A 17,035-nucleotide genomic window follows, 5' to 3' on the forward strand; every position below is an offset into this window, starting at 1 on the left:
CTAGAGCCTGTCTCCGTAGATCTGTATCTCAACGATAGGCTCCCAACAGCAATCAGGCTTCCGTGCCAATAGCCTGCCTCTTCAGGATGCATATTGAGAAGTCAAGACCAGGTGCAATATTCAGTTCAAGCAGGGTTAGAGGGTGAAAATAGCTGGACCTAGGAGTGAGGGGTAGGGTAGATGGGAGAAGGTAGATGGGAGGGGGAGTAAGGAGGGGAGCGAGAAGGGTAAAGGGAGCAAGGGGGGAAAGAGAGAGGAGTGGAATAAGAGGAGATAAGAGAAGAGGACAAGGAGAGGAGGGTAACGGGGAGGTGTGGAGGAGGGTAACGGGGGAAGGAGTTGGGGTCATAGGAGCAAAGGTAGAGTAACTACCTCAGCAAGAGGGAAGCAGGCCAGGAAACTGTCTTGGGGGGGGGTGGTGGTTGCGCTGAGTGTGACTTATTTTATGGCAAGTCCATTTAAAGGATGAACGTAATGTTATGTCTTAAATGGAGGAAGTGCAATAAATACAATGGGCCAGAAATTCGGGTCCCCACGGGAAGGGGTTCACAGGTCGAACGCGTGCGCCGGCGAGGCAGCGCATACGCCTGGAACTTCTGTTTTTTTCCCAGATTTCTCCGGGAGGGTAAGTCTCCAGGAGCTACACTTTTAAAAAGCAGTCGCAAGGCCTGCTTTTAACAAGGTAAGTGGTGAACTAAGTAAAATTAAAACATTTTTTCCACAGGTTTATTATTTTTAAATACTTTAAAGAAAGGTAAGTTTATTTTTAGCCCTGCTAAAAACTGTAATTAATGTTATCAAAAATTTAAATTATTGTTTAAAATAGTTATTTTATGTAATTTATAATTATTTTAAAAATGTGATTTTTGGCTCTCCATGGCCCACGTGATCCCAGGGGACGCATCGAACTAACTGCGCCCCTGGGATACACAAGCACTGCCCGCCGGCAGTTGGAGGAGGCCCAGGATCAGAATCCCACGCGGGCCCACAGCTCAACGGCCGGCGCGCTAGGTAAGTGCAGGTTGGAGGCTTGCACCCACAGGAAGCCTTCCACCTGAATAATGTTTCAATGAGGGGGGCAGTTTAGGTTGTGACACAGGAGATCAAGGGTGACATTCACGCTGAAGTTCATTGCAAAAACGATTGCATCAGGAAGTCTTAAGTGGCCAGTAAAGGCAAGAAGTTTGAGATTCAATATTGACTGTTTTCAAATATGGGCATTTATTTTCTACGGTCATTGCGCAAAAAGGATGGGTTTCAGTACAGCATAGGACTTATAGGTTTCAGATCCATCTTAAAAATGGTACACCTCTCGCAATAAATAAGGCTCAAAGAGTATAGGCTCACGCCGAGAGCATTTGCTTGTATTTTATGTATGGAGGCGACTGCTGCCAACGAAATTCAAGTAGTTCCGCATGTGCAGTTTGTGTTTTTCGGTTGTTCGCTAACTGAAAAGAAAATATTGTCGCCATTACAAAGAAAACACTTCCAGAGAAAAAGGAGGGGCGGGGTGGCGAAAAGAGATCGCTACTGCTGAACAAAGTCGCATCAGGAAAAGAAAATCTGCGCCAGCAAAACACAATAAACGTCCATTTTTATTACTTTTCTTTCCCTTCACACAGAGCTTGCGCTCCGTAAAAATAAATCTCCGCGAAAATATCATATATTAATACTTAAACCAACCCATGCTATTATTATACATTACTAAACCAACCATAGCTCCATAGATTTAGGCATGCGATACGACTATATTATTATACATTCATACTTAAACCGCCACAGATTTATGCGCAGAACACTGCGCAGCTTCGGCTCATTGGCAGCAGCTTCCAGTTCGTTGGCAGCCGTCACTCCGTTTATGTAACTCTAATCACAAATATTCCTGCAGCGCCACCTGGTGGAAAGTGTACACAATTGCTTAGACATTGGAATAGCCAGGCTGGATGTGTAGATTAGTTTTGGCAGGTAACATTACAAGCTTATCATTGTAATTGCCTATCAAAGTGTCACAGACGTAATTGGTACTGCAAAGGATGTTGCGACCCACCTATCATGGAAATGAAAACGAAAATTGGGCAGGGTGTGAAATGGATAGCCGATCCGCTAACAACAACATATACTTATACTAGCTGGGGAGCCCCGCGTTGCGAGGGCAATTTTGGGGCGCTTGGTCTCCCTGCCCCTGTGTGTCCCCCCTCTCCCTGTCATGTCCTCTCCCTGTCCTATCCCTCCCTCCCCTCCCCTCTCTCCCTCCCCTCCCCTCCTCTCCCTCCCTCCCCTCCCCTGTCTCCCTCCCTCCCCTCCCCTGTCTCCCTCCCCTCCCCCACCCCCACACCTACCCTCCCCCACCCCCTCCCCTCGCCCACCCCCTCCCCTCCCCCACTCCCCTCTGTCCCTCTCTCCAGCCCCTCCCCCTGCCTAGCGCCTGAGGTCCGGTGCGGTTGCGTCCCCCCCGCGATTTCCCGAGGCTCTCCCCCCCCCCCCCCCCGATTTCCCGAGGCTCTCCCCCCCCCCCCCCCCCCGCGATTTCCCGAGGCTCTCCCCCCCCCCCCCCCCCCCCGCGATTTCCCGAGGCTCTCCCCCCCCACGATTTCCCGAGGCTCGCCCCCCCCGCGATCTCCCGAGGCTGTGCTGGTGTCACGGGGGCCGTGCGCATGCGTGCCGGCGTCAAGGCGGCTGCGCAACTGTCGTGGCGGGGTGGCGGGCCGTGCGCATGCGTGGTTTCAAGACCGCCGGCGTGCCCCGTTGCTGGGGTAACGGGGGCCGTGCGAATACGTGCCGTCGTCAAGGCGGCCGCGCAACTGGCGGCCTCTTCTTTTTTTTAAACTCATCAGCTCTCCCCCCCCCCCCCCCGCCCCGCGATTTCCCGAGGCTCTCCCCCCCCCCCCCCCCCGGCGATTAGCGTAGGATTGGTCAATCGTCGAGTCACTCGACACTCAACTGTAGGATGGCACGCGCCCGTCTGATTGGTCGACCTCGACGTCACACGGTCGCTAATGAGGTGCTAATGAGCGGAACGCTGAACGTTTTTCGGATACCGCGGGCGGGATTTTTGTCCGGCCGAAACGTAAATACGCCTATGACCGGTCCGGAATCGCAAGCTTTCTTTTGAGGCGACGCGCGCGTCGGTACGCTCTATAACTTTCAAACGTATAGACAGACAGACTGACAGACATCGGGACAGACAGAAGAGCTCTTTTATATATATAGATAACACCTTTAATTTAGTAAAACGTCCCAAGGTGAACGCCCAGCAGTAACAGCGTAAATTCACCCACAGTTGCTTTATCTTCTTCTTAGGCAGTCCCTCGGAACCGAGGATGACTTGCTTCCTGATAATCTACATCTCAGGGTACTTAAGGAAGTGGCCCTAGAAATAGTAGATGCATTGCTGGTCATCTTCCAGAACTCGATAGACTCTGGAACAGTACCCATGGATTGGAGGGTAGCTAATGTTACCCCACTATTCAAAAAAGGTGGTAGAGAAAAAGCGGGGAATTATAGACCGGTAAGCCTGACATCGGTAGTGGGGAAAATGCTAGAGTCCATTATAAAAGATATAATAGCAGAGCACTTGGAAAGCAGTGACAGGATCGGACAAAGTCAACATGGATTTACAAAAGGTAAATCGTGCTTGACTAATCTACTGGAATTTTTTGAGGATGTAACTGGTAAAATAGATAAGGGAGAGCCAGTGGATGTGGTGTATTTGGACTTTCAGAAGGCTTTCGATAAGGTCCCGCATAAGAGGTTAGCGTGCAAAATTAAGGCACATGGGATTGGGGGCAAGGTATTGACTTGGATAGAGAACTGGTTGGCGGATAGAAAGCAAAGAGTTGGAATAAACGGGTCGTTTTCCGAGTGGCAGGCAGTGACTAGTGGGGTACCGCAAGGATCGGTTCTAGGACCCCAGCTGTTCACAATATATATTAATGATCTGAACAAGGGAATTGGATGTAATATCTCCAAATTTGCAGATGACACAAAGCTGGGTGGGAAGGTATGCTGTGAGGAGGATGTCGTGAAACTCCAGTACGATTTGGACAGGTTGGGTGATTGGGCAGAAACATGGCAAATGCACTATAATGTGGATAAATGAGAGGTTATCCACTTTGGTGGCAAAAACAGGAAGGCAGATTATTATCTGAATGGCAATAGATTGGGAGAAGGGGAAGTGCCAAGAGACCTGGGTGTTTTTGTGCACCAGTCGCTGAAGGTAAGCATGCAGGTGCAGCAGGCGGTTAAGAAGGCAAATGGTATGCTGGCCTTCTAGCAAGAGGGTTCGAGTACAGGAACAAGGATGCCTTGCTGCAATTGTACAGGGCCTTGGTGAGACCGCGCCTTGAGTATTGTGTGCAGTTTTGGTCACCTTATCTGAGGAAGGACGTTCTTGCCATGGAAGGAGTGCAGCGAAGATTCACCAGGCTGATACCTGGGATGGCAGGAATGACGTACGAGGAGAGATTGTGTCGACTGGGCTTATACTCACTGGAGTTTAGAAGATTGAGAGGGGATCTCATCGAAACCTATAAAATTCTGTCAGGCCTGGACAGACTAGATGCAGGAAGGATGTTTCCGATGGCCGGGGAGTCCAGAACCAGGGGTCATAGTCTAAGGATAAGGGGTAAGCCATTTAGGACTGAGATGAGGAGGAATTTCTTCACCCAGAGAGTGGTGAACCTGTGGAATTCTCTGCCACAGAGGGCGGTGGAGGCCAGTTCATTAAATATATTCAAGAAGGAGTTGGATATATTTCTTAAGGCTAAAGGGATCAAGGGATATGGGGAGAAGGCAGAGACAGGGTACTGAATTTGGATGATCAGCCATGATCTCATTGAATGGCGGAGCAGGCTCGAGGGGCCGAATGGCCTACTCCTGCTCCTATCTTCTATGTTTCTATGTTTCCACATTAAAAATGAGTTCACAGGTGACTGATTAGTCCAATGCGGGACCTACAGTCTCTGTCACAGGTGGGGCAGACGATGGTTGAAGGGGCGGGTGGGTGGGGTGCTTGGGTTGACGTGCGCTCCTTGCGCTGCCTGCGCTTGGCTTCCGCTTGCTCCCAGCGAAGAGACTCGAGGTGTTCGGCACCTTCCCGGGAAGTTGCTTTATAGTATGTCTGCGAAAGTGACTCTGAAGCAATTCACCGATTCAGATTGTGTCCCTTGACCAAAGATACAAGTAACCATGTCTATAGGCCACATTTATTTTTAATTTGCTTCCCTTATCACTTGTAGAGATATTAATATATTGCTGGTGTACAATTCTATAGCTGCCCACCAGTATGTCACCAAAATAGCCATTATTCGTTGTGAGCATTGATGTCAATTATTTGCAAGCTATTCGACTGTGTCTGAACTAGACTGCAACCTCAGCTTCCTAGTGAACCCTGAGTTAAACTTCTGATCCCCTATCCTCTCAGCAAGGATCTATCCTTGGCATACTTTGATTTCTACATGCTGACTCTCAGCAACATCATCCGAAGTCGTGCCATCAGTTTCCACAGATACGCTGATGACACCCAGCTCTCTCGACCTGTCCACTGCTTCTGTTGCCCGACATCCAGTCCTGGATCAGCCACAATTTCCTCCAATTGAAGACTGGGAACACCAAAACCATTGTCTTCACTCCCCCATCACAAACTCCGACCCTCACCATCAATTCCATCCCCTACCTGGCCACTGCATCAAAATGAACCAGACTGTTCACAGCCTTGGCGTCCTATTTGTCCCTGAGCTAACCTTCCACCCATATCCTCTCCATCGCAAAGGCCGCCTATTTCTACCTCAATAACAGTTCCTCTGGGGCTGAAATCCTCATCCATGTATTTTTTACCTCCAGACTCGGCTATTCCAACGTGCCCCTGGCCGGCCTCCCACCTTCCACCCTCCATAAACTTGAACTCATCTCAAACTCTGCAGCCTGTGTCCTGACCAACACCAAGTCCCGCTCAGCTATCACACCTCTGCTCGCTGACCTACATTGGCTCCGGATCAACCAACACCTCGATTTTAAAATTCTCATCCTCATGTTCAAATCCCTCCATGGCCTCACCCCTCCCGATCTCTGCAACTTCCTCCAGCCCTACAATCCTCCAAGAACTCTGCGTTCATCCAACTCTCACCTCTTGTGCTTTCTCCTCCTTTAAAACCCGCCTCTTTGACTAACAGGAGAGACAGGGGATTAAACGTGGATCCTTAAGTCACTGGATAACTTCTTGTACTCTCAGGGAGCTTCACCAGCAAAAATGTGTATAAACGGATTTCAGAGCAGTGGGTTATGGAAAACGATCTTATTTACACTTTGGGAAGCACAATTCCTTGGGCTTATGGACTAGATCTCTCCAATGTCACTGGGTAGATTATTCTCCATTTCCCACTGCTCTCCACTAGTAATCTTATATATTTTATTAAGTAACACATTATTGTCACACAGTTTGTCAACTAAAAACAACAAAATGAATGAATGTGTAAAAGCTCCACATACGTCATCCCCAAATCAACCACTACTGTTTTTAGTAAAAGGAGCAAATGCTGGAATTAAATTTCACACAAAGATACTCTGTGTCTTAAATACCAGATCAAACAGAGGCCTTTTAGATCATGATAATGAAAATGGGAATGCCAAACCAAGTCTTTAGGAAACAAATTCTGCATTTAAGATATAAGATGTCTCATTTTGCATTAATCCTTACCATTAAAAGTAAATAAAATGTACAGTATTCCAATTAAAATAAAAACTGGTTTTTCGGTAATATTCTAAAGCAACTACAGTGTACACAAACGAGAAATGCCAAGTACAGAAGTGCACTTTGACCAAAAAAAGAAAGTATTACCTAATTGAAAAATGTTGTTTCCCTTTATGTTCATGCCGGAACCTCCTAAAAACACACTGTCTTGAAGTGGGTCCATGGACAGCCTCTGAAGCCGCTCAGGTGCATGTTCACTTACAATAGCGTCTTTGTGGCTATTCGGTTCCTCTGTCAGGTGACTGTTAAAATCATCCAGCATTGTGTCTTGTGTCAGCTCTTCCATAATGGGCTCTAACTGAGCCACAGGTACAGGTAATTCCTGACTGCCAGCTAAACTATTTGCTCTAATGCTCCTATTACTTTCTATCCCTTCATAGTGATGTCTTTCACTTCCTGAAGAGATTATGGGAGTGAATGGCATTACTTCACTGGTTTGGAGTCCTGTCTTCCTGTCTATTATGTCAGAAACAGTGTGGAAGTCTTGCCTTCCCTTGCTTGACACGGGCGACTTCAAGTTGTCCATCACAGAATTACTGTGCATTGCTGTCACTGATGCTGCCTGCCTGTTTGGCTGAGAAGATGAAAAGCTTTCCATGGGCTGGTGATATTTTTGTTGTGGACTCGAACATGTTCTATTTGAGGTCCCTGACGTTTCTTGGCCTATAAAGCAAGTGGCAGTGTGACATAATCCCTTTGACAGGTCTTTTCCGACATCTGTACTCATTTGTCTTGATGAATTCCTTGTCTGAAAAAAAAAACCCACATCAAACGTTACCTTGCAAGGAATACAATTTGGTGTAATTTGTCTGCTTGGAACACTCAGTAAATAAATTATGTATAAAATTAGTCCGATAAGCATTTTTACTTCAGCTGACAGCAAAAAAAGTAGTAAACTCAAATACAGAACCTCAATTTGAAAATATTTTTGTACCACAATAAATAGATCTTTCAATGCAATTCTGGAATAGCCTCTGACTATAAATATGAACAGAAAATATTTCATTTTTCAATCAGGTCTAATAACATATTATAACTTAGAATGGTAAATTCTTTGCAATTATATATGTAGACGATAGATAGGCTCCACTCATAAATGCAATAAATTCTATGTGCAATGAATGGCCTGCCACTGAGTATTCCATTTATATAAATGTGGTACAAAATATAACAGAAGGAAGTTTTACATTTTGTAACATTCCAAGGCCAAGCCCCAGCACTACAAACTTATTTGATCTGGCTTCACCAGAAATTCCTCTCAGCCTCTCGAGCTAAAGATTCTGGGGGGGCTGGGGTGGGGGGGGGTGGTGTTGCTGGGGTGGGGGGAGGGTGGACACTACAAAATAAATGTGCTTCTGTCTCTCCCCTGTTTCACTTCCCTTATTCTCACCCTCTCCCTCCCCTTCCTTTTACATACTTCCTGCTTCTGCAACTTCTCTTTTACCTTGTCTCCCTATGGTTACTCTTCTATTTCACCTCTCTCAACTGTTTCTGCAACACTTTATACCCTCCCATTTACTGCAACATTTGCACTGTACATGCGAAGACAGTAGAAGAGGGAAAGAACAGCCAGAAAAAACAGAGATCGGGAGGTATTGAGCCACTGTAAAAGCCTGCAGAGATTGGAGGAAGCGAGGATGACCCTTTGCACAAGGATTGAAGTAATAGTTTTGTTATGGTCTATGCATTGGACATCAGTATGGGTCAGTGTTGGGAAATTTCTGAATGTGGAGAATCAGCTGGCTACATGAGGATTGTGAAGCTTTGGTGGGGAGGGTGAACCCAGAATACAGGATGTTCAGAACCTTGCAGATGCAGGATACTGTTGCGTGGAAGAGGGGGCAGAAATTTGTGATTTTTTTTGCAAATTGTTACATAATTGCAAGGATGTTTAAAATCAGAGGTTATTGACAATTTAAAAATCTGGGGTGTTTTTCAGGTTTTATTTTTAGCATTAAAAGCCAAGAGAAAAATTGGAGCCCAAAAAAACGGTAAATTCAGAGAAAATCCCCCCCCAAAAAGTTTTTATTTTGAAAATCACAATCCTCAAAAAAGCAAGTGAGAGTAACAGAGCATTGTTAAGCTAAGCACACCACTTTTTTGGGCCTCAATGGCGATTCCAAAAGCTTTGCCAAACCTCTACTCAAAGCAGTTGTGTTAAACTAGGTTGGTCCTCCTTGAATCTTGGATGTAGTCAAGTCTGGAAAACATTCTCTCAGCATAAGCTGATCTCGATGGGACAAAGAATGCAAAAAACATTGCAACCTTGTGCTCTCATGCCTCAAGTTGTTTCCCTTCCAGATTTTGACACTGAAAGTCCAGTCCTGGGATGCACACATCACGCTTGTGATGTGATTGCACATGTTTGCATGATGATGCCACCAACGCAACACAGGCCTGCATCTCAGATTCTATTAGGAGCAGGCAGAATTCCTCGCTTTGCAGGTCAGAATCAGGTAGAAATTGTTTGTTACTGATTCACCAATCCAGGAATTTTATCAGTGAATATATCAGTAAAATCTCATTTTCAAGATCTCTACATATTTGTTATGTGATGAATTTTATTTTTAAGAGGTGTACTGTGATGTGGGTGAGAAACTGGACCTGTAACATAAGAGCACTTTTCCTGCAAGTGATTGACAAAAAAAATTAAATTGAGAACGGTTTCCCATGATATCAATGAAAACAAAAGTATAACGAGAGTGGAAAATAACCGACTAGAAGGGGAAAAACACAGAGGCTTAAATGTCTATCCAGTGAAGAAGAAAGCTGACCAACAAAGCAAACAACAGACTCAATATACATGGCAGACACAAAAACATTATGAATAGATTGCATGTACATTGTGAAAATCTGAATAAGTTTTAAATTCCAATATTGTCCACAGATCTTTACTTAAAACATTCAGAATACTTATGCTGTGAACATTATATTCAAATTAATTTCAAAGGATAATAATTCCTATAGTTTAGTGTGATGTTGCCAGCTCCATGAAACATAAAAAATAATTTAAAGGAAAGAACCTAACCATATATAGTATAACTTGCTTTCTGGATTTTTATAATTATGGAATAAAAATGAACTTTATTTCGATCTACACCAAAACAGTTCTTTTCCATAAACCGGGTTTTACAATTAGTGTGGTGACAGTAAAGGTCAGTGGATTTTTTTTCAATGTTCTCATCTCCCCATCTCTCCTGAAGGCATTCTCTCGCTCACTGGAGTATTTTTCCATGGGCTCTTGTTTCCCTCTAATATCTCACCCAAGTGGTCATTATTCATGCATCAGTCTTAACAGTGAGTGCCAGCAGGCTATCCAATTACAGAGCACATCATAGCCAAGGCTGAAACCTGATCCTTTCCTCACCCTGCACCATGTCCAGTTGAGGTAAGCCTGTAGCAATCAGCAGCAGGAGAACTGGATGACTTACCCTCCCCAAACACAAACTGAGCAAGCAATTTCCACAACTCCTACCCTGAACAAAAGATAAAGCTGCACTGATGGTATGCTCCACACTCATTATAGCAAGCCCTGGGAGCCAAGGATTTTGCATGCTATAATGAGTTGTAAGCTGTAGTGAACAAACCATAAGCATAACTTGCCATGAAATGCAACATAAGAAGAACATGACTCAAGGTCAGGCAGTCTTACAACACAGAGTCTCAGAACTTAGAGAATTATAATGAGGTGGGGATATATATTTTAAAAAGATGAATAAATTATATTTCCACTGATTGTTTTTTTTAATGTATATATGAGAATTAAGTTTTGTCAGTGAACAATGACTAATGAGTTATTTAATATGTAATGACTATTTTCAATACTCACAGATGTTTGGCTTCTCCAAATTTATTCCAGTAATTTATAAAAAGATATTCAACATTTACTCTTTGAAATTGGAGGTATTATTTTTGACAGTAGGATAACTTACCTAACTAATAAGCAACAAGGTCACTCTCACTCTTACAGTAAAACTCAGTCTTTGATTCAAGTATTGATCAAACATACAAGAGCTGATTTTAACCTGCCGCAACTGACAGGAAGAGGGTGGTGACATTTGTGGTAGAGTACTTACCACTACATTCATGATGCGATCCAGTCCCGCCGCCATCTTAACGACTCAGTTTCCCAAGTCGTCCAAGGCATTTTATGGTAAGTTAATAGGAATGGTTATGACTCCGTTAATGCCCAGGTAGTTTCCAATTACAGAAAAAGAATCATGCAAGTTTGTGCCCTGCAACAGTCAACCATCCCCTCAATATTCAACCTTTCCAGGAAAGTGACAGGATGGCTGCTGGGGGACAAGAGATAACCCCTATACACGTAACTCATGAGACCACTCCACAACCCTACCATAGTTCAGAAACACGGTTACAATCAAAACCAGGGGACCACCAGGAAGATTACTGACCACACCGTAGGGCTACTCAAACAGAGGCCCGCATTTGGAGAAGGCATAGCAGCAGTCCCCATTGGATGAGGAAGACCAGGGGGAAGGTGATGATGTAGCAGAAGAAGGAGGGCCATCTCAGCACCTTTCAGCAAGAGATGTGAGGGATGAGTGAATTGCTCAGCAATTCCGCTGACCTGCTCACCACACCCCCCCCCTCACCCGCCCTGAGAACTTACACAAAGCCCTTCTGCATTAACAGTCCTTGTTACATCCTTCAACACTGCCTTAATCCTGCATTAACGAACATTGAAACTATTCAGCCAGTCTCTATGTCAATGACTACTGACAATGCTGACTTAGAAGCTTCAATAAAACCACACTGCCGACCAAAGTGCCGAATGTGATAACAGTGATGAATTTAATTCCCAACACAATAATTGCCTTCCATTAATTTCTCAACCAAGTGCCAACCCATGGTGCCTTTCTTATAAGAAGGTTTCCTGACTCTACTACTATTACGCGATGCTCCCCTAGTGGCCTCACAACGCTGGTAGAAGGCTGCTGTTGCTTATGTGGGGACCCTTGAGATGCTTGTGACTGGTGACTTCAGACTGTAGCACTTTGGCTGGTACGAGGGCAGGCTGGCCAGCTGAACATGGCCATTGGTTGAGGAGGTGACAATGGAGCAAACATGCTGACATCGAGAAAGGACAACACGTACAGCTCCCATAGTACATCTGCCACTCACATGAGGCTAGGACTCATCACTTCTACTAATATGCGAGAGAGCAGACTACAGAGGATGAGTGAATCCTTGAAAGCTCCAATTCATTCGGTCCACCAATCTGTCCAAGGTGGATACTTGCCTCTCCAAGGTGGAGCCCAGAGCCTGTTTGGCAGCCATTTGATCTTCCTGCAAAGCTGCAAAGGCTAGTGACACTGACTCGTGTTGTCAGGCTTGCAAGAGCAAGCAGTTTTCTTTTCATTGCTGGGCCACTGAAGTCCTCATCTCTGTCCTGCTCAGCAGCACTGGGAGAGGACCTCGCCTCCGCAAGCTCTCTCCTGGGTTGTCCCTGCCACCAGTACCTACTGCTGCTCACCTATGCTGGGTGTTTCACCACGTGCAGACCCCTCCTGCTCGCTATTTACATAAGAACATAAGACGTAGGAGACATAACCCACATGGAGTGACAATGTCTGACAATGTGCTTGGGAGAGATGGAGCACATGACGATGCATCATCAGAAGGATTGTCCTCCTCGGGGTGGCTTCTTCTGCAGGTTCCAGATGCTGAGAAGAACCTAGTGGAGAGAGAAAAGGGACAAGAGTTAGGATGGCATGGAGAGGCTGGACATAAGCAGGTAACAGTCTTAAGAATACAGCCTGAAGTTGTGAAGCTTGCCGAATATTTACTGAGGTGAACGAAGGGTCACAAGTAATATGCAGACACCCTGCTCAGAGAAGTCACCAGCCTTGCCTTCCACAATGCTCATGGCTTTGCCCAGGCCACTAATCTCCAGGGCTTCGTGCTCCGCTTGGGTGTGGGTTATGATGTTAGGTACTCCTCCCCCGGTCTTGCTCCTCTCCCTTGTATTATGTGCTGTCTTGTCCTTCAGAAAGAGAGTGTGAGAGTCAGCGAGTGGCTGCTGAAAAGATAAGTGGAGATTTGTAGGGCTTGTGTATATAGTGCACATGCTGAGAGTGGGAGAAGAAGCAAGATGGAATGAGGATGCAGAAGTGATGAACTTAAAGCCAAGTGTGTGGAATGTGAAGTGAGGAAAATAGTGCTGGGAGGAGTTGGTGGTTGTGCGAGTGCTAGGATATGAGAAGAGAATGCTGTTAAGTGTGTGGTGTGAAGAAAGAAAAGGAAGAGGTGAATGTGTTTGAAATGAGAAAGAGAGGTGTTGCAGTCTGTCCTTGCGATTATATATTGAAGGATGTGATGGAGGGGAGGGAATTGTTGAGAGTGATGAGGGAGGGGATGCAAGAAGTGTTGTTGAGAGAGATGAAGAGCTGTACTCACCTTTACTGCTCTTGTGAGATCAGTGAATCTCTTCCGATACTGAAGCTGGTCCTGGGGATGATGCTGCTGGCACTGACATGGGTTGCCGGTTAGTGACCTTGGAGATGCTCCTGCGGGTGCAAGAGAAGAGTACCTCCCTCCTTTCCCTGATCTCCTCCATGATGACCTTAAGGAAGGCATCAGAAAACCTGGGAGCAGCCCTCCAATTCATTATTCCTACCACAGTGTTGGAACATAATCTGAAAGCAGGGAATGCAACCTCGCTTTAAGAGGTGCATTCCCACTTTAAATATGACTTGGGAATGCTGCCAGAAATTGCGTGGAGAGAGTGGTCGAGTTGCCCGTTCTCGAAGCGATCAAGTGACCAGTCCGTCAATCATATTAAAATGAGACACGGAGTTAAAATCACCCAGGCCTCCTGCTCGCGACATCACGGGGCTTCCCGTGCGCCCCTTTCGTTGCCCGCCGCATTCCCGCCCAGAGTTAAAATTGGCCCTTCAACGTCTTACAAAAACTGCCACAGAGAATCAATGCAGACATTTACATTATTTCAGCAGAAATAACTAGTTTGTATAAAGCACAGATGATACTATGATAACACAAAGAGGCAGTACAGCTCAAATCAAGGAGCTACAGGAATAGTCTCCAGAGCCACAGAACAATTCTCAACAATATATCATTTCCTTTATGGAATAACCATTCAATTTAATTCCTCTGAGAAACTCAACTGTGAACAAACACAGCTTTGGTGTGAACATCATGTAAATCGTCGACAAAAAGCAAAGTTTACTGCACAGTAACGGAAATCTATTTAGCGAAGCAAATAATATCTCACTGGTCCTTGAAATTTCTTTTCAGATTTCATAGAGGAGGCAACATCACATTCAATTTTTGGAACTATTTCCTTTGAAAATTCATTTGAAGATAACATGAACATTATGAATATTTTAGATAAGATCTAATTCCCGAATCTAAGGCCAATATTCAAATTTAAAACATCTTGTACAGATTTCCCCAATTTTTATATTATATAAACTAAAAATTGCTGCGGCAGCGAAGACATGGGGGCTAAATTCGGTTGATTTGTGCCTCCCTTTAGCGCCCTAAGAGGGCGCTAACAGGGCGCAAATCAACTAGCGCCTAGGCACGGCGCCACTAACGCCTCCTGCGAAATTCAGTGGGAGGTTAGCAGTGGCGCGACGCCACCGGCGATGATGTCATCGCCGTGCGCAGCGCCCCGGCTGAAATATTGGGTGGCTCCCCCCCGATTTACCGCCGGACGCTATGTCTGACGGGGTCAGGGGGGCCTACCTGCGGCCGGGGCGGCGCTAGTTAAAGGGGAGGTGGCAGGCGGCCATTTTTGTTGCTGGCCGCCTGCCAGCACCTGCCCCCATTGCTGTCCCCGACCCCCGTGACGCCCCCCCTGCGGGGTGCCGGCTGCTCTCCGTGAGTGCCGGGCTCATTTGCCGGCACTCCCGATCTCTGGTGGCCCAGCTGGGCGCCGGGACGTGCTGCGCCAGGCCCCTCCCCTTTAATAATGGGAGGAAGGCCTGCAGTACTGCGGCGCGACCTGTCGCAGTGCCGCAGTTTTGGCTCACAGTGCCCCAAGAGGGTCGGGGGGTGCTTCCAGTAGCGTCCCTCCTCCCTCTCGGGGCACTACCTGGGAAAATTGGCTGCGGGGGTGCTAACTTTTTCGGGTTGCTAAAATTAGCGCCCCAGTGAAGGTTGCACCCCAATTTTTACCCCATAAAGTAAAACGGGTGCAATGATGCACTCTGTAGTTTGGTTCTAAAGCAGCTGCAGGCAGTGCAAGTGTTGTACTGTATCTTGTGTGATTCCTGTTCAGAACCTTTATGCTGTAATCATTCTCTTCAAGGGAAAATGGTTCTAGTGATTTACTGCGATGCTGTCATGTCTGTGAGATATGAAAAAATATCAGTGAAAGTACATCACATCTGGTATAATTTGCTTTAACACATGAACTCTTGTAACTGAAGAACAGTCAATAAATTTTATTTTCTGGAGTGGATTTCTGCTGTACAAGTGGAGCATTGGGATTTTTCTTTCTAACAATGTTACCTTTGTGAATTTTTGCTCAAGTGAGAAACAATCAATGGATATAAAGACAATGCCAGGTCTACATTACAGCTTTTTAAAACTTGTTCCCCCAGGAGAGTAATGCACTTTGGTGCATTTCAACATTTTCTACTTTTTATAAAAATATAAGCGCGTGCGGGTGCATGTTTTATACAAATTTCTAGTCTAGGCAGATGATGTTAATGCCCCAAGAATTAATCATTCTAAACATAATTATTTTAGTAGCCACAAAGATCTGTGCGTTGGTGTGAGGTTACAGTGCCCATTTAGCATGCATAAGAGTTTAGTCCCAATCTTAATATTATTTGAAGTGAAAAATTCAAGATAAAACATTTTTATTCCATAGTTTACACATTCATATTTGGGGCATAAATTTCATTAACTATTAAAATATTTACAAAACAAACTTTGGCTGGTAACCAAATGCAAGTTTAATCACAACAATTATTAGAAGTCACTTTTCAGACAGACTGAGCTATTTTTTTTTTTAAAAGAAAAGAAAGACTTGCCTTTATATAGCACCTTTCACGACCACCGGACACCCCAAAGCACTCTACAGCCAATGAAGTACTTTTTTTTTGAAGTGTAGTCATTGTTGTAATGTAGGAAACGGGGCAGCCAATTTACACATAGAAAGGTCCCAAGAGCAGAAATAGTACAATTTAACCTCACTACAATAGTAATGAGTAATAAATCCAAATCTATTATTAAAAACTTTTTTTTTGTCAATGTTGCCTTTTCACAGTGGCTGTGGTCATTGTGGGAACAAGGGTTCACACGACTTGGATACCTCGCTATTCTTTCTGCGCAGTCTGTGAGACCAGCACATGATGAGTTAAAAGTTAAAATAGTTTTCTGTTGAGCATGGGTTGTAAATTCTGTAAGGGGATTTTAAAACAAGGATATCTTTGCAGGAAAGTAAAATAGTAGAATGCGTAAGAGTCATTCAGCCATATCTGTAATGGGCTGGAATATGCCTGCTCCGTCACTTCCGTTTACGATAATAAAATGAATGGGAAGTTTATGACGGCAATCAGATCGCTTGTGTTTATGAAAGTGTTTGTTGGGTTTATGTTGTTATTCTGTTGGCATTTGTATGTATCTTTGATGTACTATGATTTATTGGTAGAATGCATGGAATGTAGTGATCAAAGGTAAAGAATGGCATGAGAAATGTGAGGGAATGACTGTTTAGCAGCTCATACTGGAATCGTGAGATTATGATGTCTCAAGAGCTCACACTGGAATCGTAAAGCGTGGTGTCTCAGCAGCTCACTCATACTGTAGTATGAAAAGACCTGTACACTCATACTGGTTGTGGAGAGTATGAGGTTTCAAAAAGTCCTGATCCTGCATTACTACAATTGAGTGTGTGTGTAATCTGGCATTTAAAGTAATGAAACAAAAAAGAACAAGAAAGCAGTCCAACAGTCATGACAGAGTATTTATAGAAGAGCATGGTGATACATAGAATCATAGCTTCATAGAATAGTTACAGCACAGAAGGAGGCCATTCGGTTCGTCAAGCCCATGCCGGCTTTCTGCAAGAGCACTTCAGCTAGTCCCACTCTCCCACCCTTTCCCCGTAGCCCAGCAATTGTTTTCCTTCAGGTACTTATCCAATTCACTTTTGAAAGCCTCAATTGATTCTGCCTCCACCACCCTCCCAAGCAGTGCATTCCAGATCCTAACCACTTGCTGCGTAAAAAGTTTTTCCTCAATTTGCCTTTGGTTCTTCTGCCAATCACCTTAAATCTGGGTCCTCTGGTTCTC

General features: G+C 45.0%; 1 protein-coding gene across 4 annotated transcripts in view; it reads right to left on the reverse strand.

Moving 5' to 3' along the window:
• Nucleotides 1-17,035, reverse strand: part of kiz (kizuna centrosomal protein) — a 433,449-nt gene that overhangs the window by 321,653 nt on the left and 94,761 nt on the right. For all 4 annotated transcript variants that reach the window (XR_015077557.1, XM_085981766.1, XM_085981765.1 and 1 more), the window contains exon 5: nt 6,836-7,496. Coding sequence is in view for 3 of the 4 variants with exons in the window: in XM_085981766.1 (XP_085837892.1) it covers nt 6,836-7,496 (661 nt within the window). In the remaining variant the exon portion in view is untranslated. The remainder of the gene's footprint in view (nt 1-6,835; nt 7,497-17,035) is intronic.

Source organism: Somniosus microcephalus, chromosome 3 (assembly GCF_052327205.1).
Source record: "Somniosus microcephalus isolate GS21.2 chromosome 3, FLI_Smic_1.0, whole genome shotgun sequence".
Classification (NCBI taxonomy): domain Eukaryota; kingdom Metazoa; phylum Chordata; class Chondrichthyes; order Squaliformes; family Somniosidae; genus Somniosus; species Somniosus microcephalus.